The sequence below is a fragment of the Lineus longissimus genome, chromosome 4 (genome assembly GCF_910592395.1).
Source record: "Lineus longissimus chromosome 4, tnLinLong1.2, whole genome shotgun sequence".
In the NCBI taxonomy this organism is placed as follows: domain Eukaryota; kingdom Metazoa; phylum Nemertea; class Pilidiophora; order Heteronemertea; family Lineidae; genus Lineus; species Lineus longissimus.
In genome coordinates, this window is record NC_088311.1 from 23,633,651 (window position 1) to 23,661,152 (window position 27,502).

The 27,502-nt window shown below is 40.8% G+C and overlaps 1 protein-coding gene across 1 annotated transcript in view; it reads right to left on the reverse strand.

Moving 5' to 3' along the window:
- LOC135486952 (E3 ubiquitin-protein ligase MIB1-like) overlaps positions 1-27,502 on the reverse strand; it is a 40,558-nt gene that overhangs the window by 2,705 nt on the left and 10,351 nt on the right. The window contains exons 13-17 of the mRNA XM_064770163.1: positions 1,902-2,121; positions 1,448-1,576; positions 842-1,023; positions 433-622; positions 178-256 (exon numbers count right to left, since the gene is read on the reverse strand). Of these exons, the coding sequence (XP_064626233.1) occupies positions 178-256; positions 433-622; positions 842-1,023; positions 1,448-1,576; positions 1,902-2,121 (800 nt within the window). The remainder of the gene's footprint in view (positions 1-177; positions 257-432; positions 623-841; positions 1,024-1,447; positions 1,577-1,901; positions 2,122-27,502) is intronic.

Sequence of the window (27,502 nt, forward strand, 5' to 3'; positions counted from 1 at the left end):
TGAATAAAGTCAACATCTTAGCCATTTCGGACATTTTAGAGTAAGCAAAAGACCACATCCAAGTGACGACACTCTGAACAAAGTCACTAGGCCACTTTAAAACCCATTTGACACCCAACTGACGATGCACACAACAAACGCTCGTAAACAACGAAGGAATGCAGAAAATAGACTTACCATCGCATGCACACATGTGCCCACAGTTCTTGAACAGCATGGAGGCCTTCTTATCAGAGCAAACAACACATTCTTCAATCTGCAACAAATATAATATCAAGTTTAGTTAAGAAATGTTTTCCAAATCTGTCCCAAATCGGTGCAGCGTGAACCCTGCGAGTACAGTGTGTCACACTGCGAAGTTGGATTTCTAATGAAAATACTATTTCATGTGTCAAATGTTAATTTGTCAAACGTGTTAATTCTTGTTGTTACCTTAGTTCTTGACTGGACCGGCTCCTTACACATGAGACATTTCTTGACGCGAGGACTACACAGGGAGCAGGTGCTGATGTGGCCACACGGGCCGAACAAGGTGTCCCTCCTCAAGTCGGAACAAACCATGCACTCCTCTAATGAGTCTTGGTCATTGCGGATATTCACGGTGTTCGACTGAACAACGTTCCTGAAGTGGAAAGGTTATTTTGAATAAATTTTGTAGAACATATAAAACTAATCAGTAGATCGACGATATCAGCAGAAAGTTTCAAATGAAAGGTTCTGTTGATAGTTCTGAGTAGTTTTCCATCATTGTCGGCAGAGGACAATGGGGTGACCATCTCAATCGCCAACAACAGGCGACAACAAAATCTGTGACAGAGCTTAGGGTCACAATTCTACTTACGTATTTCTCTCCTTATGACATTTCGCCAGAGCTTTGCAGAGATTCGGATCAGGGCAGAGGTCAAGTGGAGTTTGACCTTTCTTGTTTTTGATGTTCAGATCAGCTCCGTTGGCGGCTAGGAAGCAAGCAATGGATGCGCTCGACTTCTTGTCTGCCCCTGGCGTTCCCAGACCCATCAGTAACTGCAAGAGACAGAAAATTGTCATGTTATAATCTGTAAACTTCTACCTTCTGTAGATTCTCCCTGAAAATCTTATAATATATCATTTGAGGAAAATGTTCAATTCAGTTGTTTGAGGCTTTAAACACTGCACTGAGGTAGAACTCGACAGGTTGATACGGACTTGTTGTTCATTTCCCTATTGTAGACCTTTTGTGAAATCTATTACAAACTGATTTGGTCACATTTCACAAAAGGTCTACAATAGGGAAATGAACAACAAGTCCGTATCAACCTGTCAAGTTCAGATGCGACAAGCGCCTAGTTTTGGTAGAGCGGGTCACATTTTGGTCCATTGGCAATGTGTGATCAAGCATGGAAGGTGTCCTGTGGTCTTTTCTCTGGCAGTCATGATGGCTATGTCCAAGACGTCAGCGAATTCTTACCTTGCCAACATCCTGCATATCCTGCAACTGGCGTAGCTGAGAGAGCGTGTGATGCCGTAGGGCCTCGTGGAGTGGAGTATCACCATCCTTGTCGGGAATATTCAAGTTACAGTTCTCTCGAACCAACAGCTGAAAGACAAATTATCAACCAATTTGAAATCAAGAAAACGGCAAAAGCTAATTTTGATTTGAAGATCAGATTCAAGAATCCTTCATTCACCTTTTTTTACAAAATGCCCAACTTAAAGCATATAACCAATAACTTGTCTCCCAGGCTAGAGACATTCACCCGGCAATGAAGGGGTTTGCCATTGTGCCTTCCCCCGTTACACTGGTGCTCATGAAATATCATCCTTGATGCCTATGTCCTTTTTGGTCACAAGTCTTGATCAACTCAGTGCCCTTTGTAAGAGAACAGAAGCGCCCTTTTCTGGCGACTACGCTTGATACTTACCCTGACGATCTGAGTGTGTTGACGTTCCACCGCCAGATGAAGCGCCGTCTGGAGATTGACATTCTGTATGTCGAGGTTTGCCTTCCCATGATGCACCAAGAGTTCGGCTACCTCGATATGGTTGTTGAGAGCAGCGAGGTGTAGTGCAGTGTAGCCATCGTCTTTCTTCTCATCCACTATCCAGGGCCTTGGTAGTTTGGAGAGTAGGATGCGCATGGCACTAAAAGGAAAGAATGAGAAAATGTTCCATCAAGCTATCATTGTGAGGACAATTTTACATCGGAAAAAGCAAAACTGAAATATAAACAATAGTGGGTTTGAAAGTGAAGAACATATACTAGATGAAGGTCCCAAAGTATTAAACTTGTACTGTGGGACTTCCATTGAATATGAAGGTCCCACAGTAACTTGTACAGTGGGACTTCCATTGAATATGAAGGTCCCACAGTACCTTGTACAGTGGAACTTCCATTGAATATGAAGGTCCCACAGTACCTTGTACAGTGGGACTTCCATTGAATATGAAGGTCCCACAGTAACTTGTACAGTGGGACTTCCATTGAATATGAAGGTCCCACAGTAACTTGTACAGTGGGACTTCCATTGAATACGAAGGTCCCACAGTAACTTGTACAGTGGGACTTCCATTGAATACGAAGGTCCCACAGTAACTTGTACAGTGGGACTTCCATTGAATATGAAGGTCCCACAGTAACTTGTACAGTGGGACTTCCATTGAATATGAAGGTCCCACAGTAACTTGTACAGTGGCACTCTCATCATACATCATATCATCAATATTCTGGTTATTTCAGGTTTTAAAATATCAAACATGATCAGACTGCCGAAGAAATCATCAACCCATCAGGCAAGCCTCTAAGCCGCTAACTGAAATATGAATTTCGAAGATTGTTCAAAATGTTCAGGAGAAATGAAACACAAAGGAATAACAGCAATATCAATGCTATCTGAAAGCCTGAAAACACAACAGTTGAAAATTACGATGTGAAAATAATGTAGATCCTTTGACCCTTTGCTCCATCGCTATTGGCGCCGCCCGCAGTGCCAACACACAACCAGTTTCCAGTTGGTGATAATCCCAACACTTGAGCAAACACGACAGAGTTTCCCTTCGAGTTTCCCTTCGAATCTTTCCATCATTGCATCCTCGACCTCCATCTTGCCATAATAAATATTCAATCAAGCCCATCATGATCAACAGCACCTGTCTAGGGATGTAGTTCATGTCTTTAACACCAGGCGCCGCCACTATCAGATCCCAGAACCCCAGTTTTGTTTGCTCCTGTCAAAACTTTTCAAAAGATAAATGATAACCCCATCTAAGTTGATTTGAATCTCAATTCATTCAGGATATAAGACAATCCTGAAAAGATCAGACTTATCACTCATTTTGTTGGAATAAAACCGTGGGAAACCAGGGTAGAATTTGTGGGTTTGGGTGTGGTCCGCCTCGGTATAATGAAGAAGGGGAGAGGTATAACAATTTGTTCAAACTTTGGAGTCAGACAGGTCTTGCTAACCCAGTCTTGCTCAGCCGTAATAACTGAAGGCAGAGATCAACCCAGTAACCTGATAAAGAGGCCCCACATCTGAGTTCTTTAGAGTCAAATTTCCAAATTTAAAATTTCCTGCAAATAATGGGGCAGGCAGGCCTTTGCATCCCTGGGCCTCGCCACTGATGTTAAATAGATGCAGTACGCCTAAACCTACTATAGATTACACCCTGACCCAGAAAACTTCCAACATTTCCGAACTAACGCGTCACCCTTGACCACAGGAAACAATGGGTGAACAGTATGATCAAAATGTATTTGACTAGAACACAAGAAATAATATACCAGTATATTGCATTATCTATAATTATGGCAGTTAAAAACAATACAACCATCATCATTCCAACCTAATCATGAAATTGAACATTGATCTAAGATTTCTGGGTCAAACTCATTAGAAAGTTAACCACCATCATCCACACCCAAATAATGCAGGTCTACCAACTTGCATACTGCAGGCCTAAAGCATGGGGCATAGATGTATGTACTGCATGTTGAGGTCTAGGCTTAAGTGAACTCTTTAAACTTCATTGCTGAAATCTAGGCCTATGGCTGCAAAAAATGAGGTTTGGGGCTGTTAACAGAAGCGTTTGGTTCTTTGTTTAAAGAGAGAGTGTTAAAACAGAAGTCAGGGTTACCTGGAGCAGGTAACCAGAGATGAGGCGTTTAAAAATAGTGTGAAGAATGCAATCTCTGGATCAGCTGTTTATACCTGGTGTTCAAGTGGAATGCTTCCAGACCCCTTACCATCCACCAAGCCAGATATACTACAGCTTCATCTCCTTTATAATCAGGCCAAAGAGATGAAGGATCTGTTTCCTGTCACATTCCTCATCTTCTGAAACAAGGATCCAGAGTTCTCCAACCACATTTTGATCTTGGCCAATGAGACCCATCTCAGACTAAACAAGACAGAGTTGGACAACACACATCATGACTTGCAAGTTGAGGTCAAGGGCAACAGTTTACATCAAATTTAGATACACCTATGTCAAACATTTGATGATTCTGCAGCAACCATCACAAGCTTCATGACCTTGACCTACTTCACCCAGGAAGCTAGGTCAAGCTGACCTAATTCTTTATCAATTGGTGTTGAGAAGTGCACCACAGTTCTTATGATTCCTTGATTTAAAGAATATTCGGTCAGATAACACGGATCTGCTTTCGAAAGATTCAGAATTTCATGTACACTCCTCGTATAAATCAACCATTCTGTGATTTTTTGCAAGTATTAATTGGCCAGCGAAGCAGCCCCCCCTGGATCACACAGGTGAACTCGCCAACATCAATTCATTATTCAAGCATTTACATAATAATTATCCTCACCACGGAATCAATGTTTTATGAATGACTACTGTAACAAAACGGTTGCACAAAAAGCCAATGGTCACATACATGTTTGATTAGAATTCAGTAACTGGCGGCTGTGATTATCAAATGATGATAATTACCATTCACACAATCTGCATGTCATGAAGTCATCTTGGAGGAGAATACCGACCACATACGGTGGTCATATTTGTGAGTTACTAAGGTCCAGTGAGATGCCGGTTTCCTTAATCTTTTGATGCATCCATTGTAAGAGAACAGCAGCACCATCTATGGGTACTTACACCTGAGGTTACATCATTGGTTCACCTTGATCAGGGTAAGTCCACAATGACTGTGTGAGCAGGGGGCGATCCACAACTTTGAACGGGCAAAGCACTCTGCCCCTATTTTTAAGATTTCAGGGTCAAAATCAAAGATATTTCTTAAGTGTTGAAATTTCATGGTTCACTTTGGTTTTCTCTGATCTGTGTGAGATTGAGAGAATCAGCTTGACGGCATCAATCAGTCACGACCAGCTGGGTGAAATGTACTTGTCACCTGGCACTGATCTACCTGAAAAACAGTAAACGTTCAAAGTAATCTGACTGCCTCAATAACCGACAGTAATCATGAATCTAATGGTCTATGATGATGCTTTCCCATATACCACACTACATATATAGACACAGCTCAAGTACCTAGGGAATTCTAAAATAACCTGCACAGGTATAGCCAAATCCAACTTACTTTTGCCTAGAAACAGTGTACATAAAGTAAACAAACTAAGCTAAAGTTAGCTTGAATCAGAGTTAAATCCAACTTAACTATGCCCAGAAACATCACCATATTGCATTAAGCCATGAACACGAGTTGGGTCAAAGTTAGCTTGAAGTCAACTTTAAGTTTGAACTTATTCCATCTCAACTTTGACTGAAATAACGTACATCATGCACTATATCACGCAGGCAAAGTGTACCAAATTTAGCTTGAATTTAGCTAGCCAAACCCAGCTTCCTACTGCGCTCCTGTGTCACCCCAAAGATCAAGTCTACGCCAAATAATATTGAGTAAAGTTCAATAAAATTACGAAACTTGGACAATGATCATATGGGTTTCTTTCATCTTTCAGCGCAAAGGAGCTTTTGCTGGAAATACTTATTCATACTACAATCAAACGCCTGTAAATCCTCGCATATGCTATATTTGGCAAGGTAAAATGGCTACCAAGCAAGGTGAAATCGGAGCCCTGCGATAGCGCTAACATACTTAGGATACCTATGACTTCTCTGAGAATGGCGGCTATTAACGCGGACATGGAGTGAGCTTCTGAGTTGGAGTTTCACATTGGAGAACCAATTTTCCAACTTTTCCAGGATCAGAGGGCTCCTAACTTACATTCTGTCTCAACCTGGCATAGAAGAAATGTTTTCAATAATACTGATTCCATCAATAATATTGAAAAACTTGTGTCCCTGGAGTGGACAATGAAACAAACTCACATTCGTCTGATGGAGATGTGCTTCCCTCATGACCATTCTTAGGGTAGGCCAAGCTGAAAGTCAAACTAAGTCTCCAAATTTCACTTTTACCACGTTATAAGGAGACTTCTAAGAACCAATAGTACCAACATTTTTAGAATGCAAATTTTAGTCGAGTAATACAGTACCAATAAAATCAAGTTTATTTCCAATAGGTGTCTCTCGGAATGTGTCACATTATGATGAGGCGGACAATAGAATTTGAATAACCAAACTGAATTCCTGCAGAATTGTCGTGAATAGATTATGAAGATCTCAGACGGAAATTATCATGTCTGGTTTATGGCACGATCAGACATGTCACATGGACAGAATATCACACAGAATTTCCCCACTCAGGAAAGAACACAATATTTTCTAAACATGATACACTCGCTCTTGATAATTTTTTGGTTTGTTATGAGAAATAGCTGATATTTATTGCAGAGCTAATATTTATTTAGTAGCAAGGCTAACGAGTGTTCGGGCGTCGTCAGGGGGCTGACACTCCTCGTAGGAAGAATCAATATTATCGAACGAATCTGAGTCAATCTCTGAAAATATTAATCGGAAATAAGTCACATTTTTACAAGATATTTTCCGTGTAATACAACTCTTTTACAGCCTAAGCCTCGATGGACATTGGTAGGATTGTATTTCGATTTGTTTGCAGGGTTGGAGGATGAGCAGCAACATCTGAATGAAAAACTTTCCTTCCCCTCTCACTCTATCTATCGTCAACAGGACTATACCCACTCCAGGCAGCAGTGTATGACCTCATGAGCACCGGAAAGAGCAGATTAATTGTAATAAATGCAAATTATCCTGCACATTTTCCCTTTTCGATGACCTTGACCTTAGCCCTGATATTCATACAGTCAGTTATAATACATCTTGTACAATAAAAAAGAAATATCAAATGTCCTCCCAAAATGAATTGCGTTCCCACACAAATTTTATGCAGATAACTTGTAAATTAGATTCTACGGAGAAACCCTTGGAGAGGCTGCTCATTGAGGATGCTGCATCAATTACTTTTTCCGTATCACCATGGTAATCCCCCATCATGAACATAACAGAATCCCGAGGTTCAATAACTGACACCGCGCGACTCAATATGTCAACTATACACAAATCTACTTGTACTTGTACGTCTTATGTCTTGCGTACATTCGTTCGGATGCGAGCGTGTACCATCAAACGTGTCGCGGAGCTGGCACTCCCTGACCACGCTTAGTCACCACGTGAAGAGTAAAGTCCCTAACGGCACCAGAAGTAATTGTCTTTTCTCAGTATTGATCATATCTTAGCCGTATACATTCGTCACGGCGCAGATCGCAGCATAAATCCACGCCGACAGCCGGGACGTACACAGTCCGACTAATAAGGTAAATACTCTTTTTTTCTCTTGAAATATCTTTCGATTCCCAGTTCATTTCGGGTGTACAATATCAGGCTATTCTCGTCTGTAAATGGCCGATTTGGTTTGGGATAATTTAACCAACATGGCTGTCCAACTTTAAGGCTGATATATTACACTGTAGTGAGTGGGTTATTCCCTTAGGATAGCATTTAGCATATAGCATGTGTGTTGGCTTGGTATTCTTGTTCCTTGTAGAAACCTGAGAGCTCTATTTTCGAATCAAGGTAAGGTATCTTGTGCATACCTTGGCTAACATTTTGCTAATGCTAAGATACATCTTACACACTAGCATATGGAAGTCACTGAACCAAGATAGCATTTTGCTTGGAAAGGGGATATAGCAAAGGCTGTGGGCCAGTGCACGATCTGTTATTGGTGTGATGTAATTGCTTCTAGCATTAATACAGTGCACTCAAATTCTAGCTGGCAATTAACATGATAAATGTGACCATACCCTACCCAGCAGGATAATAGCCAACTTTTAGGGTGGGGGTGGGGGTGGGTCAAATATGTATGTTTTAACCTTCACTTTAATCAGTGTATAGTGCAGCTTTTCTCCAGAGTTTTTAAACAACATTTTCGAAATCATCGCATTAACGTGACATTATTTGACGCATGCTACCTGATTTCAAACACATCATCATGTTACAACAGCTAATATTACCCGTTGGCGGTTTTAAGAATTAGCCAGCAGGAAGTTCACATTTCCGGTATTAGCAATTATCAATACCGATACGACCACAAATCAACATACCGTGTCGAACGGATTCTGGGAACAAAATCTCTGCAGACTATAACATGAGATTATCGATTGTGAGATCGCGTCTTGTTTAGGTTTTTGAATAATTACTGTAGATAACGACTCTTTGACATGGTCGGAATTATGAGACGTCAATGATGTCCAATGGAGCGTCATTCAGGATTGACACGGGAGACCTCACGCGAGAGGATTACGCACGTGATTAACGAAGGTGATATCGTATGGTGATGCTATTGTATGGGGATGCTATTGTATGGGGATGCTATTGTATGGGGATGGTATTAGGAGCATGTGTAGATGGACCTATATGTTCATCGCCAAAGTATGATAACACATTCTTTTTGGATATCACAGTCACAGAAATAGTTTACACAACATTTCGATTAATTATTCATCTTTGGTTAAGATTCCTCCAGGCTCTAATAGTTTAACAACAGGAGAACAAAGTCCTATAAAATATGCAGTAATATTGTCAAAATTGGTTACATAAGGCAATGTTTTTTAGACTAGCACATCACTACCATACATCACACATGTGTTAATCCTACATCATGTGCAATGTCACCTCCTCTCAACTAAAATAGACATTGCCTTTGTCACCAAGCACCCTGGTACCAACCGAGGTGGGTTAACGTCTGGTGTCACCAACTCTCCTTGCTGACAAGAACCAGATGTGTCCTGATGACACAGCCTCTTCACCTCCATGGCTGGCTTTGATAAAAATGCGAACACTGCCAGTGAAGAGGGGGAATGGACATTTTCAGGACACTGGTCTTGCAACTATCCACCAACATTTCTACAGGAACTATTTGCAAGCACTGGATGGTTTGGGCTGGTTTACAGAGGCGGTACTGTTATGAAAACTGCATAAATCATTTCTTTGCTAAAGGCATAACCTCAGGAATAAAGATGCAGCAACTGCTGCCAGCAAAATAAAATCTGGCCAAAGATCTGTGAAAAATGTTAAGAAGTATTTAGGTCATGACATCCTAGTAGGGCAATTAGTTCAATTAAGTAACAAGCATAGCAGCAAATCATAGACCTACTCTAACTACACAGGCACTGTGCTCTCAAAGTAGGCCCATTCCTATGCATATGAATATTAACCCCTTCATTGCTGAAGAAGAAAAGACTTGAGAGAAGGATCACATTGGGTGATATGAATAAAGAGTAGTAAACGCTTTTATCTAAAACTCAATGTACATTTACACTTGGCCTCTCAGTACAAAATTGAAGTAAAAGCATTTGCTAGTCTTTATTCATGTCACCCAATACCTCTCATCACTACAACGGAAAACCTGTCCTCTTTGAGTTTAAATTAAAGAGGGGAGGGAGGGTTTTAATCTGCAAAAGGCCAAATGCGTTACCATTTACGAAAGCACAACTTCTTTGCACTGCTTTTTTGTCAAAATGAACTTAGGTTCTGTCCGGGCAGCAACTCCAGTCAGCCGGGGGAACTGCAGTATATCTTACTTTCACACCTCACTTTCTCGTCATGCCTCATTCCATCACACCCAAGCGAATACTAGACTCAAACAAACCATGGTGCACTAGACATGGAAGAGTACACGATACACTGTGAGTCTTGAAGTGCATCCTGCCAAGGAAAGTCTCAAGTCGCTTTCACTATCAGGAGGACCTTGACATGACTCATATCATGACTAAAATGGCCATCACACAGTTAAAGGAATTATCTCGTGAAATGCTCATAAAAATGGAGTATTTGTAATGGCCTGTAAAAATGCTTCAGATTGTTAACTTGGGATTGTTTCGATGTTCTTTTTCTCACTCTGACCTAAAGTAAAAAAACTTTCAAACTGAGGACTTCTTTAAACCGAAAACCAAGGAATACAGGCGACCTAAAAGTTGACAAATTTGCTGATTTTCATGCAGAGTTACTTTGTGTCAAAGAACTTTCAAATTACAAATATATCCCTTACGTTCTAGGTGTGTATAGTCTGTCACTACAAACACGTCACAAGGATGGACTTTGCTCTCGAGACCAGATTAACCCTTTCAAGTCCAGCAGCCTCACCCTGAAGGAGCAGTAAGCAAATCTCTAACACATGGTACAGAAGGATTTAACAATGATCCCTGGAATTTAGGTGGTCTAAACAAAAAACAGAAGGTGCACCGTTGTTTACTGGCCTTGTTTACCATACCATATCAGGGATCTTTGTTCTGTAAAGGATTTCCAACAGATTTCTGCAAAAGTTATTTTACTACAAGAAGCCCAGAGTCAAAATCATCCAAATCAGAGTGATGGACTTGGCTAACAGAAACTCACATCCTCCCAAAGAAGGCCTTTGGATTCAGGAACAACACAAAGACCTGCTGTGAGAGGATGGGAAATTGAAAACATGATTTTGACAGCCTAAAAGCAAGAACCTCTTCTGATCCACTTTGATCACTGCGCCAAGTCAATAGATGTGATTACAGCCTGCATTAAAAATTTACTTAATTGGCAATCAAGATTTAATCAAAATTGAACCAGCATTTCCTTTTTGTGTATCTACTGTGCATTGTATAGCATGCACTGTTTCACTGGATTGGTCATGTATTGTCGGTTTGTAATACAAAGGATGATGGGTGGGGATGTGAGACATGGTTGCCTCATTATTATACTGTCAATAATGACCATAATTATTGCAGCAAAATGGGGGCACTTTTCTCCCAATGTTGCCACTGATAGTTTATTCTGAATATCATCTGTGCCGAGTTACAAAAGTAATGTGTGTATATTGTTATGCCATTCACACACATTGACAATTTTATGTGTTAGATTCAGAGATGTGTGCCTCATGCCCTTCAAATTCAAATAAATGCCTTTAATTCAGCTCGTGACCAGTAATATTGTTTCAAATGAGACGTACAATATAGATGATATGGAACTTTTTTGACAGCCGATAGCTCTTTTGTATATAGCAGCCAGAAATTTTATTTTCTGATGAATCCCTTGACGACCGCAACCTTCTCCTATCCATCTTAGAAAACCCAGTTCAAGTGCCTCGATGATATTACCAAGGATAAAATGTCATTCATCATCAATGAAGAAGGAAAATGGAAATCTGATCAGATAACAAAACAATGAAAAAATACTTCTAGAAATGTGGTTATTACTGCCAAATATAGATGGTCAGCTTTTGGAGTAGCAACCAAGGATTATCAGATTAATGCTGAGCTTCTTATGGTAATGACTGATGAAAGTCATCAGGTTCAATTTAGGTTTAGTCAACAGAAACAAGTGCAAATCATGTACTACATTGATTGTACAAACATTCCAGTTGAACTTCAGATTGGAATAGAGTGGGATCTTGGTATCAGGATTTAGTTATGTAATCAAGTGGGGACGGCTGGTACAGCTAACCCCGGAGACTTGATTGGCAGGCCGTAGAAACAATGCCGCCATTCATACGGGTCGGTCCATGTCCCACATAGGGGTGTCAGTAACTACTGGTAACTGATTTAATGATGTAGAAGACATGACCCCAGTGCAAATTCAACGTCCTCCAGTAGCATCGAGAATATAAATGTGGTATTAGTCACCAAGCCATTCACTACATGGAGAGTTTGATCAGGAGTGGGACACTTCTTTAGCTAGCCTACCCGTCACTATCAGTTGGACCAGAGGCACTCCCATATGTAGGATGCTGGCGAGTCCATTCATTCTTTTCAGTGACACATTTGGAAGCAGGTCCTGTGAGGGGAGGGATCCCAGGCCACGTTTTAGGTCCATGCGGAAATTTACTAGTTTTCTACTGGCAGTGGAGGAATGTTACAGGATCTTACACTGGGAAGCTAATCTTCACTTGTAAATCAGTTGATGTGCGTGGCTGGCTGACTAATACAGATTGGAATGATGCCGGCTAGCAGTTACAGAAGGCATCAGAGGGATGCTCATTCATATTCCACATGGCCTGCATTCGCCTTGGTGCTGTGGTGCCCACACCACCCGCTTCATTCACCTGGTGGACCATTCGTGAGGAAGGAGGAGCCTGGCACGGAGGATAATCCAGATGGATGTGGGATTCATCTCGAATCCTAAACACATGTGGTCTATTTTTGCTTTACCTGGGCCGGATCAAACCCATATTTGGCAGTAATGAGCTTCACATGAAATCTACTTAGTATATAAAATTCCCTGGATCTCTCAGTCTCATTCTAGCATATTCCTCCAGATGAAACGCACCATTCAGGATTTTTTCCATTTTCACATCAAACCACAAATTTACCTGTTTCTTCTTTATATATTTTCAGATTCTTCAAGGATTATGGCACACTGACCCAAGGCTTCTAAGGATTTACATGGATGCTGCTTATATGTGTGTATTCACTGTAAGGAGTTGCCATTTGACGTTCAGATCCCAAGGGAAGCAGAGCAGCGATCATGAGTGAGGGTCACATACTTATTTATGTCCCATATCTATAGGAAACTATGGAATGTAAAGAAGTATGTAGCCCTTCCATGTACATTCAACACACGAAGGATAGCAAGACTTAGGAAAAGGGAATCACACATCATCACGGACCAACGGATTTGGAACTATGCTAACTTAGAAAAAGTTCTTTACGCCTTGCAACTTTAGGACCTATGGCTTCTAGTTCTGGGTTTAGGGTTAGATCAGGATATTATAGAATGATACATTGGTCTAGCATGTTCATCCAAGCATAATGTCATTTCATCCAAGTTTCCTTTTTTTCCCTGAAACTTTTTTCATCTTTTCCTCATTTCCATTTTCAAATAGTTTCACTCTTTGTCTGAACACTACCACACCTAATTTCCATGATGGTGCTGACCCAATTTTCTTGTGGCAAATGTTTTGCCTGGTACTTAAATTGACAGAATTAGAGTGGACTCCTCTTTGGATTTGGTTAACATCTAAATTGAGACAAATCTTCTTCCTTCCATTACATTATTTGGCAAATTCTTATCCAACAGCAGTCAGAGTTTTCAGTCACCTCAAGTCAATCAGTTCCTAAAGTTGAGAACTTTTCATTTTCAACTTATTTTCTATCAGTTTTGTTCTGACATACAGCCCATTCTAGACAGAGAACTTCTTAGACATCCAACTGATGATACCATTTATCCTTTATACCCCTAGAATCATCCATTGTTTTCATGCCACCATATCTTACTTAGTACCTCCCTCCGCTCTCATTGTCTCTACTAGGCATCCTTTCGACCACTGTCGGCCCTTAATGATTCTGGTAATACTTCAAAAGAGAAACCTAGGCTCACTTGTCAATGTCGTGCGCCTCCCGTTTCTGAATTTATAGGCCCACTTTCAGTTATTCAGAAACCATTTCAGTTTTGGTTTTAGGTCCAGTATGGTGCCATGATGCCATCACTAATGCGGAAGAGATTTCCAGTTTAGGCCCAAACAGTGCACGTCATAAGTTTGATGGTACTGATTTTACATTTTACTGTAACAGCCCCAGCACAACCAGTGATGCTGGACAAGATTTTCTTTGCTATCCGTCATTTTCGATTCAAGGTAAGATCACTGGTCTTTTTTCTATGACAGGATCTTATTTTGTATCAACAAAACAGCCGGATGGTGAGGTATTCACAACAAGAAGACAAGATTCACCAATGGTTATGTTAGGTCTGGGTATTCATAAAGAGATTCAGCAATGGTTTACCATCAATGGTTGGTCTATATCAAGCCATTCACAAGATTCAGCAATGGTTTACCATAGCCATGTTCGGTCTAGGTATTCACAAAGAGATTTAGCCAAGGTTTACCCCACTCAGCTATAAATGGTGTAGAAGGGATTGTCAAGGTCACTGTTACAAGGTCCCCATTCTAGAATCTGAAACCGTTTCTGTCTAGCGATTGACCATACAACACTCTTACATTATAACTGAAGGACACCATGTACTTAAGGATGCTGCAGCGTACATTCTTTACATCATTCTGGTGTATTAGTCACGTTGTGCGCTCAATAGCATTTAATATGCATATTTTCCTATCGGCCCGCTCTTGGGATGTTGCGAAGATTAACTCTGTGTAACGTACCAATGACATCGGGCAATAAATCTTCTGTTTGCATTCTGGTATAGCTGCTGCCTCTTAAAATATCGTTATGCGTAGTCGAATTAGAAATGGTCGCGATTTGTGGAGAGAGGATGGCTTTAGTTTTGTGTGACGAGAATCGGTGTTAAACTCTTCATTAGCTAAATATGGTCAGTTTTGGTTCAAATTGGACTCTTTTTAAGCAAAGCATCAGAGACGGCTTACCATTGTGTGTCATATTCTAAAACCGCGGGGTTATGTTTCGTCTTTATAAGGGATTACATGTATGTATCGGCCAAGGTTTCGACCGCAGAGGGTTTTGGTGAGAAAGCCATAACAGCATAAAATGTGTCAAAATCAGCTTTTATTTCATTATCACTTAGAATTCTCAATGACTTCAAGAAGTTGGCACATGCATTTGACTTCACTTCAAGAAATTTTCGAAATAAAGCATTTGTTTTATCTTCTTTGTTAAAAAGGTTGTCTTTCTAGGCTGAACATAACAGGAGTAGAAACAAAGAACCAAATGTTTCAAAATGTCTGCCCAAATGGACGCTATCATTCCCGCCAACACTAATTTCCCCCATATGGTATTTGTACCAAAAATAAACCAAGTGGGTCAAATTATATTAAATATCCCAGCGTTTATGATGCTCTTTGTCTCAGGCAGCAGCAGGCATGCTGATGTTTATTTCAACCAGACTGGGTCACTGTTGGGGCACAGGATGGGAGGTGACATCGGGACAATCTATGGGTGTGGTGATCAAAAACACATTGCTTTCATTGCTCTTTGTCTTTGACTCCAGCGCTTTTCCCCTTTTTTTCAGAAACATAAGCAAAAGGCAAAAACTCAGCAAAATTTTTCAGTTTATGGTTCGGCCATATTCAAGCAAACCAGATGCCCACAAAACATAAAACTACAGTCTTGAACACAACATTAAGAAGCAGCCAATTGGCTGATCCCTCATTTGGTTGATCCCTCATTTGGTTTCAGAGAAGACATGTGGTAGATACTGCTGGGTCAGCAATACAGTGATGTACAGTTCAAAGTTCCTATACAGAGGGCGCTATAGAGATAGACATTGGCAAGTGACACAAAACGTATAGTTAGTAGAATGTTTGCATACAATTTCTGATGTCCCAAAGAACGGCCCTCTATACAAGAACTTAGTACACATAACAACACAAACTGTCAAAATGAAACTGGACTTTTCCACACGACATTTAAAATTCTGATATGCGACTGTTAGGCAGGCCTATAGTAGGCCTGTCCCAACTTGCCATTTCGGCAAAGGATGTTAAATGTAAAGGGTTAATTGTACTCCTGGATGCAGCACAGCAAGAATGCCCACAATGCTGCTGTGAACAGTCACTTCTAGGCCTGTATGTGATGATAGATGTTATAATTTCTTTACGCCTAGGCCTATAGCCTACCACACACAATTACAATCGGGGTGACCCAATTCAGCTTAGAATTGCAGGAAACGAGATTTTAACAACAAAGCAGGTTGAAAACTTGTTTCTTGTCCCTGGCACACGGAGAATTCCTGTCTAATAGTGAAGAAGGGTGTTTGATCTGTTTATTCGGAGACCATGCAATGGGATGAGATGATAACTATCAGACTCAATCATTACTGCTACCAATCGATTCGATCCAAGGTTACAAAATTGTCTGCAGAAATTGCATTTTACATGTCAGGCCTTCAAATTCATGCACTTTTCTCAGTATAAATCAGTTCAACTCAAAATGTGAGCACAGGCCTTGATTTACTGGGTAGACCACTCATGAGGCGCCCAGCTGATCAAGGTGTACCTGTCTGGGCCGGCCATGCCATATTTGGGATGCAACAGAAGCAGGCAGCATGATGATGAGCTGCAGCGCCCAGGTAGGATAACACCCAAATCTACCTAACCTTCCCAAGAATAGGGGTACTTGATGTGGTAGAGAACACATACAAACTGAGTCAAAGAAGCTTGAAATAGGCTTTAGCTCACTTCAAGTTAACTGAGGCAGGAAACAATACACACCATTCACTAGAGCATGCACACAAACTCAGCTGTGTCAGCTTGAAACTGACCATACCTTGAATTCCTGAGGAGCACACTTTGGTTTTACCTATAGCCAAGGTGGCAATCTCATCTTAACTTTGCAATTAAATTCCATGAGGATTGTACTAACATATATACGTAGTAACAGAATTTTCAAGGTGAACTGATCCTGACCCTATGGCATTTCTCTTAGCTGTTTCAGTGAAGGTGTATTAACCCTTCAGGTGCCAGGATCTCTGAAGAGAAGAGCACAAAGATGACAAAGTGAACTCTGCAACTCTTCATTACGCACATACTCATCGGTACAAGTTACTTGTCCAAGATCACAAGCAAAACATGTCGGAACAAAAAAGTATGCATGCGTACACACAGACGGAAAGTGTAATTTGCATACAGATTTTTTTTCATTTTATAGTCACAATTATGAGAAATTTACACCGCCAGAGGCCGAAATTACCCTACTTGAGATCTGTGCCCTCTGACTACAAGTTGATAATAAGGTCAAGAGGCCATGGGGCCTGATGGGGATGCAAAAACACATGTCGTACAGTCTGTTTCAAAATCTGTGACCCGTCACAGCAAACCCAGGCACGTTTTGCTCTAAACTTGGAAGGTGGAGACAGTCATTTCATTGTTGCATCCTTTTGTGAAATCTGCCGTTATTTTGCCGGCCAGGATTTTTCAGAATGAAAAGGAACTCAGAAAAGAACACATTTGCTGAAACGGTCGGCCGCCTCGGGCTGACAAAAAGGGGATTTAGAGCAGACTTATTGGCAAAGCATGAAGACTTGCCTAAAGACAGCCATTTAAACGCCTACAATTATGGTGTTCATTGAATATTTTTGTGACTCAGGGAATAAGAAGCAAACTGGCTGCGCTATATTTCAGTTTTTATGCACACTAATTTGCTAAAACTTGAGATTTCTAGCTTTTGATACTTTGAATTCATGGAGAAAACTGCAAATACCAATTTGACTGGCCTTAGAATTGCTTAGTTACCAGGCTTAATTGTTACAGTACACAGGGATTCTGCACTAACACCCACACAAATTTTCCAGTGCTGCCACACATGATAGTACCAGGTAACTAACTCTTTTATGCAGGTTAACTCATTACAATGGTCAGGACCACTGTACTCGCCTGTAGTTGGGATTGATGGCCAGGTTCTGGGTCACTCAAGTCTCAAGAATTGACATTAAATTGACAATGTTAATTCTACACATAGAGTTGGCTGCTGACTGGTGATTTGGTGAGACCAGCAAATTTTATCCCATGCCACCAAAACTGCTGTTCATTGGGCCGGGGGTATGATTGCAACTGCCTGTATCAAAATTGCTATCAGTTAGATTGCACACCTAGAGGAAGCATTTGTTTGGCACAGTGATGACCATTGACGAAATCATAAGCTGCGCTTACACCACGAAATATTGGTGGACCAATTGCACTTACACCACCACATTGCCGCGACAAATTGGTTCGGCAATCCATTGCCGATACAAATTGCCGAGCGAATTTGTCCCACCAAGCTTGATGGTCCAAATTCGCCCGGCTTGTTAAAAGCTCGGCTTTGTCGTGGTGTAAGCGCAAATGGATCGGCAATTAGCTAGTTAGATGGTTCGGCTCCAGGCGGCGCTTTCGAAATGGCGCTTTCTGCCCAAGGCTTTCCGCGTTCTGCTTATTGTTTGCGCGCCATCTGTAGCCGGATTTTATAACTAGCTGCAGCGCTGGTGTAAGCGCTTGGTGGATTTTCGATGGTGCGGCATTGGTTCACGAACCAAGATTGGTGGTCCATTTTCAGGTGGTGTAAGTGCGGCTAGCGACCAACTTTTTGACCTCATGAAATGCTTCAAAATGTGGAGTTAGGAAGGTAAATCCTGGAAGGTAAAGGTACTGGTTGATTACCTGGTGGCCACGGTAATTAAACCATGCACAGCACCTGCCAGGAATGCTCTCCAAATATGAACCTTCCACTGTCACGGATGGTTTACTCAAATGTTATACAAATTGAAAAATATTAAACAGGATTATGATTTTTGGATGAAAGTGATGCAGCCAAAAATACTATTAATTTTGTTCAAAGTCCAATGTTTCAAAGAATGAAAAGTTTAAAGGAGAAATGCTTTCTGTTTCGTCTGTCAGGATATGTCTTCAGATGTCACAAGACGTTGGTATATGGCAAGGGCATATACCTCGCAAAGGTAGGATTCACAATCAGGATAACATGAAAGCCACCTTCCACATCAAGGTGATTTTGCTTGCTTTGCCAGTAAATGACTTTTGGTCTGTCTTGACCAAGGTCTCAAAACTGCGGTCACATCAAGAAGACACAGTGAAGTCCCTTGCTCAAGAATAAATAGTTAGAGTCAAATGTCTTGACCAAGGTCCCAAAACGAATCACAAGATAACAAGAGAAACAGTCGCTTTCTCAACCATGATATGAGGAAGCAGACTTAACCGGGAATCCAACCCACAACCAAGAGGCAACATGCATCAGTTTCATCCATTGTGCCAGCCAAAGAAATCTTTCATTTGGCGCAAATATCAACGACTTATTCGAGAATAGATTATTCTACAAGTATTGGATGACGATGGCGCCGCAGTACCTTTTTTACAAATGCTCACTTTGACATGGTTTATAACACTATCAACTAGCCATACAGCCTAGCACTGTTAGCCTAGTTACTTGTATGGCGAGGATATGATAGCGAAATGCTCTTGGTGGTGAACCTGAGATGCTACAAAATGCTCTCAATTGCTAACCTTGCATATTTTTACATTCCGGCAAGGTCGTCTGCTAGCATTCCGTGATTGCCATGACAATGGGAAGAAACCCATCACTTCTGCGTTTATTTCTGTGCACGAGGTGAACCATTAGATGGGTAATTCTAGGGATATGGTGGAATTTTTTCCTCACCATCGCCATATAACTGAAACATACCACATTCTCCAACCATGTACATCCCATGTACATGGCGACGTACCGGTACATAAAAATCCCCGCCGCTGCTAAAAATACCTTTTTCCAGACTACTGTACAAGGTGCCTAATTTGTAAGTAAGGAAGGTACAGGGTTGAGTTGCACAGCTAGCTAGATAACTCAGGTACTAATACTTTGGGTATAGATGGGTGATGGCGTACCAACGATTCAGTCTGATTCTTGTGTGGATTTGGACAAGGTGGCAGCGTGCTCCACAGGTAGACCCAACTACCTGTCCTTGCCTGGTGATCATGTCGGAGCATCGCAGAGGTTACCGGCGGACTTCGCTTTCTAAAGCCGACAAGCGTGGTTGGTAGGCCTTTCCATGGATACCGACATGACAACCGTTTATACAACTTCGCAGCAGTTTGTTTGGATATCAATGAAGCAAAGTTGTCATTCAGAAATGGGATTATCGCTCATGCCATAATGCAAATATAGATATTACCCTTAATCAAGGAGATATTGTATTCTGTATTATTTTGTTGCATCAATTGTTACTTTTGGAAGTAAACAGTTGAGTTCAGGTAAGTATGTTTCATTTCACCCCTCCTTTCCAAATATCTCCTACAGTTCATGATCCATACTGGAAATTCAACAAATAAACATGTAAATCAGCCATTATAAATTTTTATCACCGAAAGAACTGAATAATGAAGAAAGTTATACTGTATAACTTTTTACTTTATAACAATGGATCACACTGCAGGAGGTTAAAATTTCATGCCTTGATCAGCTTAATATATCATGCAAAGCATCATTTTCTGTTCTAATAATGGGAAGTTGCATTGAGAAAGCATCGTTTTAAAGAAAAATATCTTGATATAAAATCATTCAAAATTCTATAAGGGTACTTTTCAAACATGCATGAATGAGATAGTCAAAGGTGAAGGTCACCAGTTTGTCAAGGTCACGAGTTTATGAAGCAGGTCACCATCCTGAATACTCTATCTCTTTTTAAAGGCCAGCGTTATCCGCTCACAGATTTTCATTTTTTATTTACCTAGGGTTTGACTATATCTTGTGTCATTTTCTAACACCAGTTGACGACCGCAGTCAGTCTGTGTGTGTATGCACACAGTGTACAGTGAGATGTGTTATAACAGCAAGTTGGTGGGTAGCAATGCATATACTATACATTTTCAGTTGATCCAGGGTGGACATGTATTAGGTTACATTATTGGCAGACACATGCTTCGAGTCAATTTTATACACATCACCGTTATCCAGGGTTGTCTTAAAAGAGGATTTCGACTGTATGTATCTGAATATGAAGGCAAGGTCACCAGGAACAAACACCACCCCCACTCATCTTCAGCCATCCAAATGCTCCAATTGTCATTACATCCAGGGGTAAGCCAGCAGACAAGAGCACATCAAGACTAAGCTAACCAGAAGCATCTCTCACTTATTGATCTGGCCGAGGATAGCAGCAAGCGTGCATGGACTCGCCTGACAGGGAGGACAGCGTCTCAACGCAAGGTCATCGAAAGCACGTCTCCTACAATCACCATACATAGTCATCTCATTGTACTGAAGCCAAATTACTCACTCAAGGTTGTGTCGCGAGCTTGGTGACTGGCCGGGGAGTATGATGTCCCTTTAGGGTGACAAACTACATCATCCAGGTTCAAAATTGGCCATGGTTGAGCAAGGTTTGTTTTAAAAACAATTGTAATTGATATTTCACTGTCAAATCTTTTACCAATATGTTTTGCATTTTTTAAACCCAAGAGTAACCAGCCCGTTACTCTTAGTTTACTTTGTACCGGTACTACCTAAACTTTTGCAACTTTAACCAAGATGACGTTATAAGTCACCCTATATGACATGATACTGAACCTTGAAGCATACCATGGCAGCTACAGCAAACCCTATTCCTAAACACCTTTTAATTTTTGACAAATTTTGGCGTTTTATTGCATTTTCTTGCTTATCATTACTGACTCAAGGTCAAGGTCACTTAGAGCTTGCTTACACTTTAGATTTCATGGCAAATTTTGCATATTCTTCAGTTAATTTTGAAAAAAGTCTCTCGCATATTCTGTGTTTGGTGCAGAGTGGCAAACTGGCAGGTTGGCAGCTCTGCATTTTTGAGCAGGTTTTTTGTTTAACCTTGGATGTATACGGTCAAAAAGTGATATGGTGCGGTGGCCTACATTTCCGATTAACTTAATCGTTTTATTTTACCACCAGATATAATGATGAATATGAAAAAGAATTTCGTAATTGTTTTTGAAGTAGAATACATGTGGCATCCATGCACCATGAATTCACCAGTAGATTCTAAATAACCAAATAAAGCATAATTAGCAACAATCAGGTAATCATCGTGGAGGCCTGGGAGCCCTGGTCCATATAATGCATTTAGAGCAAAACGATTGCTCGTCTCTTAGAATAATTGCTCTATCGTCAAAACTGACCATAAATGGTATAGGATGGTTCTATGTGTATAATACAGTCACAGAAAAATTAATCATGTTAATTGTATTATTGGTGAAACATGATGGAAAATGAAGGCAATCCGTCACCAAGTCCTGCAGGAGACTGGGTGCAGGACTCGTCAGAATTTTCCATAATGAGTGCTAGGATACTCGCGATGTTTTGCGGTCACCAGATCATTGCGACCTTGAAATGAATTTCTCTGATACGTAATTGTCAATATACAGCTTATGACGTGCTGTACGCTATACCACTTATCGTGGTGCTATACGCCAGCCACATTTATCGCAAAGATACCAATTCAGTTGCAGCAGACGCAGCATCAGCCGTCGTCTGCAAACAAAATCAATAATGCTACATTCTGCGAGGTCAAAGGTCACGTTGAGAAATTTGGCAACCCGGATTCACTATATCAGAGAAAGTATTTTCTCCATGTTATTGGTAGATGTGTGGAGATTGTCAGGAAAATATAAACGTCTAGATAGTTAATCTCATTACACCATCGCTGGCTTGATGATGCTGTACAGCTGCTGATGCAGTACACGGTACTGCATTGGCTGTCCTGAGGGTCTATCGTATGATAATTACAATGTATTGGGTTATCATGGACAGAATTTGGATATTTTGCCCTGTTACTTCAGCAGATGGAACAAGAGGAGTAAATACCTGTATGTTTCTACCGATGATTACTAATCATTGCTTTCGAAGGGAAACAAGGGCTGGACGTAAGTACAACACATTTTTAATGAAATATTTAATTTTCTGGAAATTGCATCAAAAATACCGCAACATGTCTGGTGTCTGCTAAGTTATGTTCCTGGCTGCCTGCAGATGGCAGTGCACGGTCACTGGAGGCCACCATTGCGTGGGTTATGACCCAAGGAAACCAGACATCAGATCAAACCGACATGAAAATACCCTCAGCCGCGTATTATTTCAATTATTGGCCATTGATTGGTTTGGGAAATATTTCGAGGAACGTATACTCGAGACAGGTCTGTAGATATATTATCTAATCCAGTCTGTCGAGGCATTTCATTTCTGTTCCATGATATTTTTCAACCGGAGTCATCAACATTTTGTACCCTTGCATTCATTATGCCTTGCATTGGTTTCATTTTAAAAATTCATTTGTACAAATAACGATCATTCATATGATCATTATGTCATCGTTATATCGAGGTTCATCACACAGTGACGTTGATTCTCATGTTTCCCCTTTGAGGAAACGGACCACAAAATGAAGGTTATTTGTGAGTGCAAGTTATGTCTAAGTGTCCGTGCATGTAGACAATTATGGACCCCAAAGTACCCCTTGAATCTTTACCCCTCCTTCCAAATTCAACGGTATGTTTGAGAAAAAATGTAGACAATTCAGAAAGAATGATGAATGGTCACCAAAACATGCGTAGGATATATGATATCAAAAAGTCTGTCACTTATTTTTTGCAATTAACGAAATTTCTACGAATTTTAAAAATTTCATAGGTTTTATTTTGGCGGATAATGAAATATCGTTTGGTTTTTCGAATCAAAAATACTTCATCACAAATTTGGTTATGTGCAACTTCTACATAGTGGTTACCAGTCTACTTCACAGGTAAGAAGTATAAGTACGGTATCAACATCCCAATAGGTGCTGATTTTCACTAGGGCACAGGTCAAGACTCAGAAAAAATTGACAACGCGCTTCTGTCACAACAATACAAAACCTTGTGAAAGTCAGCGCCAAGTTGCAGCGCCGGCGGGTGTAGATACTTGTAACATTCTAAGTGGAGGATAGCACCAAGGATAAACCAAGGATGAAATGTGATTTCTGTAGCTGGTTGATATCGGGCCAAATTGTCTGTGTTGACATGCATTTGGTCCCCTTCAACCAGCTGTAGTCTGCATTATGTTCAACACGATGCTGCGGCAAAGGATCATGGGAAAGGAGCGAAGGATTATGGGAAGAGGAATCTGCGTGGACAACACTGATATTGTTGATAGATGGCATTATGTTCACCACGATTCGGCAACAAAGGACAATGGAGAAAAGAACAAGAGATTAAGAGAAATGGGGAAAAGGATCACGACTGGGAAAGGACTCGTCATATAGCACTGATAGATAGCAGAAGTCACATTTATTGGGGGGGGGTGTTATAAATGGCAGTTTATACACATCAACACCCATGCGCGAAGGCAGACGAACGTTATTGATAGACCTATGGTCCTATTCTTCAGAATCCACATCTAGACCACAAAGTTTTCAAGTCGCTGCAACATGCATCATCATATTTGATCACAGGTGGAGATTTCTGCAACTGAGGTCACGCAGAATGAAGAATTGTCACTGTTCCAAGCATGACACTGCTAAATTCAACCTCATTGTTTGTTTTCTTTTTATCTGTGTCATAGATATATTTGGTTTTGTAACTTATAGATGATGTATGATATCAGCATTTGTCGAATGATTAGGATTATTCATGGACTATTTGATTGAATTGAGGAACTTCACTCTACCAGCGATATTTGTAGGTCCAGTCAGTCACATCAACTAGACATAGCTTTTACTCTCAGTATTTGGTATGCTAGGCTAGTAAATTAGAAGTATGAATAGGCCTACTGGGAACTGTAATGCAGTTCGTTTCTCACTTTGTCTAGCTAGGCATGTGTATCACAGTTCGTGGGGAAATTTTTCATTCCCATCAGAAATGTTCGAGAGTTCCGTTTTACTCTTTGATAAAACAATGTTACAATACAATGCATCAAGGTACTGTTCTAAACAGGAACATCTTTTCCAGAGGGGCGCTACGAGCAAGGCCTACACATCCATGACATTATGGGTAGCAGTAAGTTTTGAACAATTCTAACATGCATACTTCTATATGCCTGGCCTCTCAGACAATCCCGCCCCATTCGTAAAGATTTTTGCATACACCAATGCAAGAAGCCCGAACCCACATCTCATACATGTAAATGTTCAGTCAATAAAATGAGCCTGATGCAGCATACATGAAGTGACAACACTCGACCACCAATTTCACATATGAGATACCAAGCGCCACACTCTTCACTCTCTGATGAGACGGACAGGCAATACTGGATATCAAATCGGTGACCGCGTGCAGTTTTTCTGACAAACAAATCTCACGAATGCAACCACATTATTTGTTTTGACACTTTCAGAACAAACTCACTCATGGGGGAGGGAGGGGGACTGGTAAAGACCTAAAATTCATCTGCCCAACAGCTGATAGAAATAAAGACACCCAAAACCTGATAAACACACTCCATTTTACCTCAAAATTAAGCCAGCCAGAACCAAGATAACCATCATACTTTCATAAAGTAAGATAGAGAGAAAAAAGTAATCTGTAATGGAGAATGATAGAAAAACTCATTTTTGATGAATGGGGAGGTGTAGTTTACCTCAGACATTGTGCAACAGAAAAAACATCCTATTGTGAGAATAGATCGGCACATGTCCGAAAGTTTTTACAAGTTGGAAAAAGAGCCAATTGACAGCAACATCTATTCAAAGGTGAAAATGTTTGCAGAAGTGCATGATTTTTTGCCTTTCGAGAGTTTACACAACTTATTCAAGAGATGAGTCTATAATATTTTATTTTGTAACCGAGAAAGAATTGCATAAGTTCACTGGTCTATTTTTAAGCAGTTTTATGACAAAACGGTAAGAAATTTTGGCCAATGTCCATTGGTCTATTCCAAAGCAACTGTGTGGTATTATTAAGAAATGTCATTTTCTATCAACTGAACGGTGTGAAAATGCCAGGAAAGAACGGCCGAAGTCCATTGGTCCATTTGAACGCAGCTGAATAGTAAAATAATGCAGTCGGTAACAAAGTTTGGCGAGGGCGGTAATGGATGGTATCCCCAAAGTGTTTGAACAGGCACAGGAATGGTAAGAAGAGAAAAATTCTATACTGGTTTTAAATTTCTACAGGAGTGCCCACAATTGAGAATCCTGCATCTCTGACGGGATCAGACTGCCTGGATTTTGACATATGAGATGGGGACGATATTTCGTAGCAAGCAAACTCGTTAAAAAGCGTGGCCATAGGTATCGAGCAATACAGTACTTTCTTCAACACTCAAACATAGCCCTGGCTCATGTGCCTAGCATGGGCTTCTGGCATAACTCTGACATGCTAAGATAGCGGGCTAGCGATATTGGGTATCAGCCCAGGCAGCTGCAAGGCTAAATATAACATCAGTAACTCCACACCCTTCATGCTAAGCTTGGTATGTCTTGGTACCTATGCCTTGCTTGAGCAAACTTTTTAAGAATTCTGTTGAGACTAGCGCCTGGGAAGTCATGTACAGGTACTTGCTTCCAAATGCACTTTAGACAAATTAAGTTGCCCTTCCCAACCTTTTTTCAGCTGATGCATGATATTTGGGCGAAATTAAAGAAACTAAAATCTGGAAATGACCTTTTTTTGCCAATGAAACCAAGAAAATAAAGGGTTTACAGCAATGAATTCAAGTCCAAAGACGCAAAGAGTACATCCAGAGTCAACTTAACGTCTCATGTTTACTGAATACCAGCACCTGTAGTCAGACTATTGATACCAAAATGGTGTCCAGTACCCCAAAGAGACGTTAACTGCCTATAGAGGTGGGACATTGAATACGAATGACCGCTGATAATCGAATGAAACATGGAGTCGAATGGACCAAGAAAAACTCATGGGGAGCTCAGACAACAAATCAACATGGAGCCCAATTCAGGATAGTACTGGTTTGGAGATCTACGTCCAAACAATTTGGGCAAGGAGGTAACAAAAACCCTCTCCCAGATGTCACCATCACCATGCAAAGTCTTGTTGCACACCAAAAAGGGGGGGTCAGGCCCTTATGTGAAGACAATATTGTTTATGAAATTGCCTACTTTAAGAGCGAATTTTGTACGAGCAATACAATGCCTTTTTCCAGGCCTCAGTTGATATTTAATTAATTGAGGAATTGAGAAGGCAAATTTTCTTCGGCGGTGAAATGTAAAAAGAAGGCTACAGCGCTGGTCATGCGAGATCTCCTTTAAGCCATGAAAGCAGTTTAAGGCCCCGACCACGAGTCTTGAGAACCAAAACAGCAGATCTGATTCATGGAATTCAGATGTCCCTCAACTGAACTACGTGTAGAATGATCACAAATTTAAAAAGGCGCGTCCGGTCAGAGGAAATCCACATAACTTTGATGATAGAAAGGATGCAGACCCTTATCGACTGCTCACCCTGATTCCCGCTACCATGGCAACATGCATCATTTCTTCCTCAGCCTTGAAAAACGGCTGTATCAGACTCTCTGATCATTGGGGGCGTCAGGCTGAGATAGCAGACATGGATATCTTGAATTAGAGTAGAATTGAAGCATTTGTCCTCAGACCTTGTGTGGGATGAGAGCATGCAAGTATACACCTTTCCAGAAATGGGGCGCTGAGTGTCCGAAATAGTGATGTCATAAGGGGAAACTAGGCCTTATGGTGGAGGGACAAAGGAGATAGTCCTGGTTGACCAACACACTTG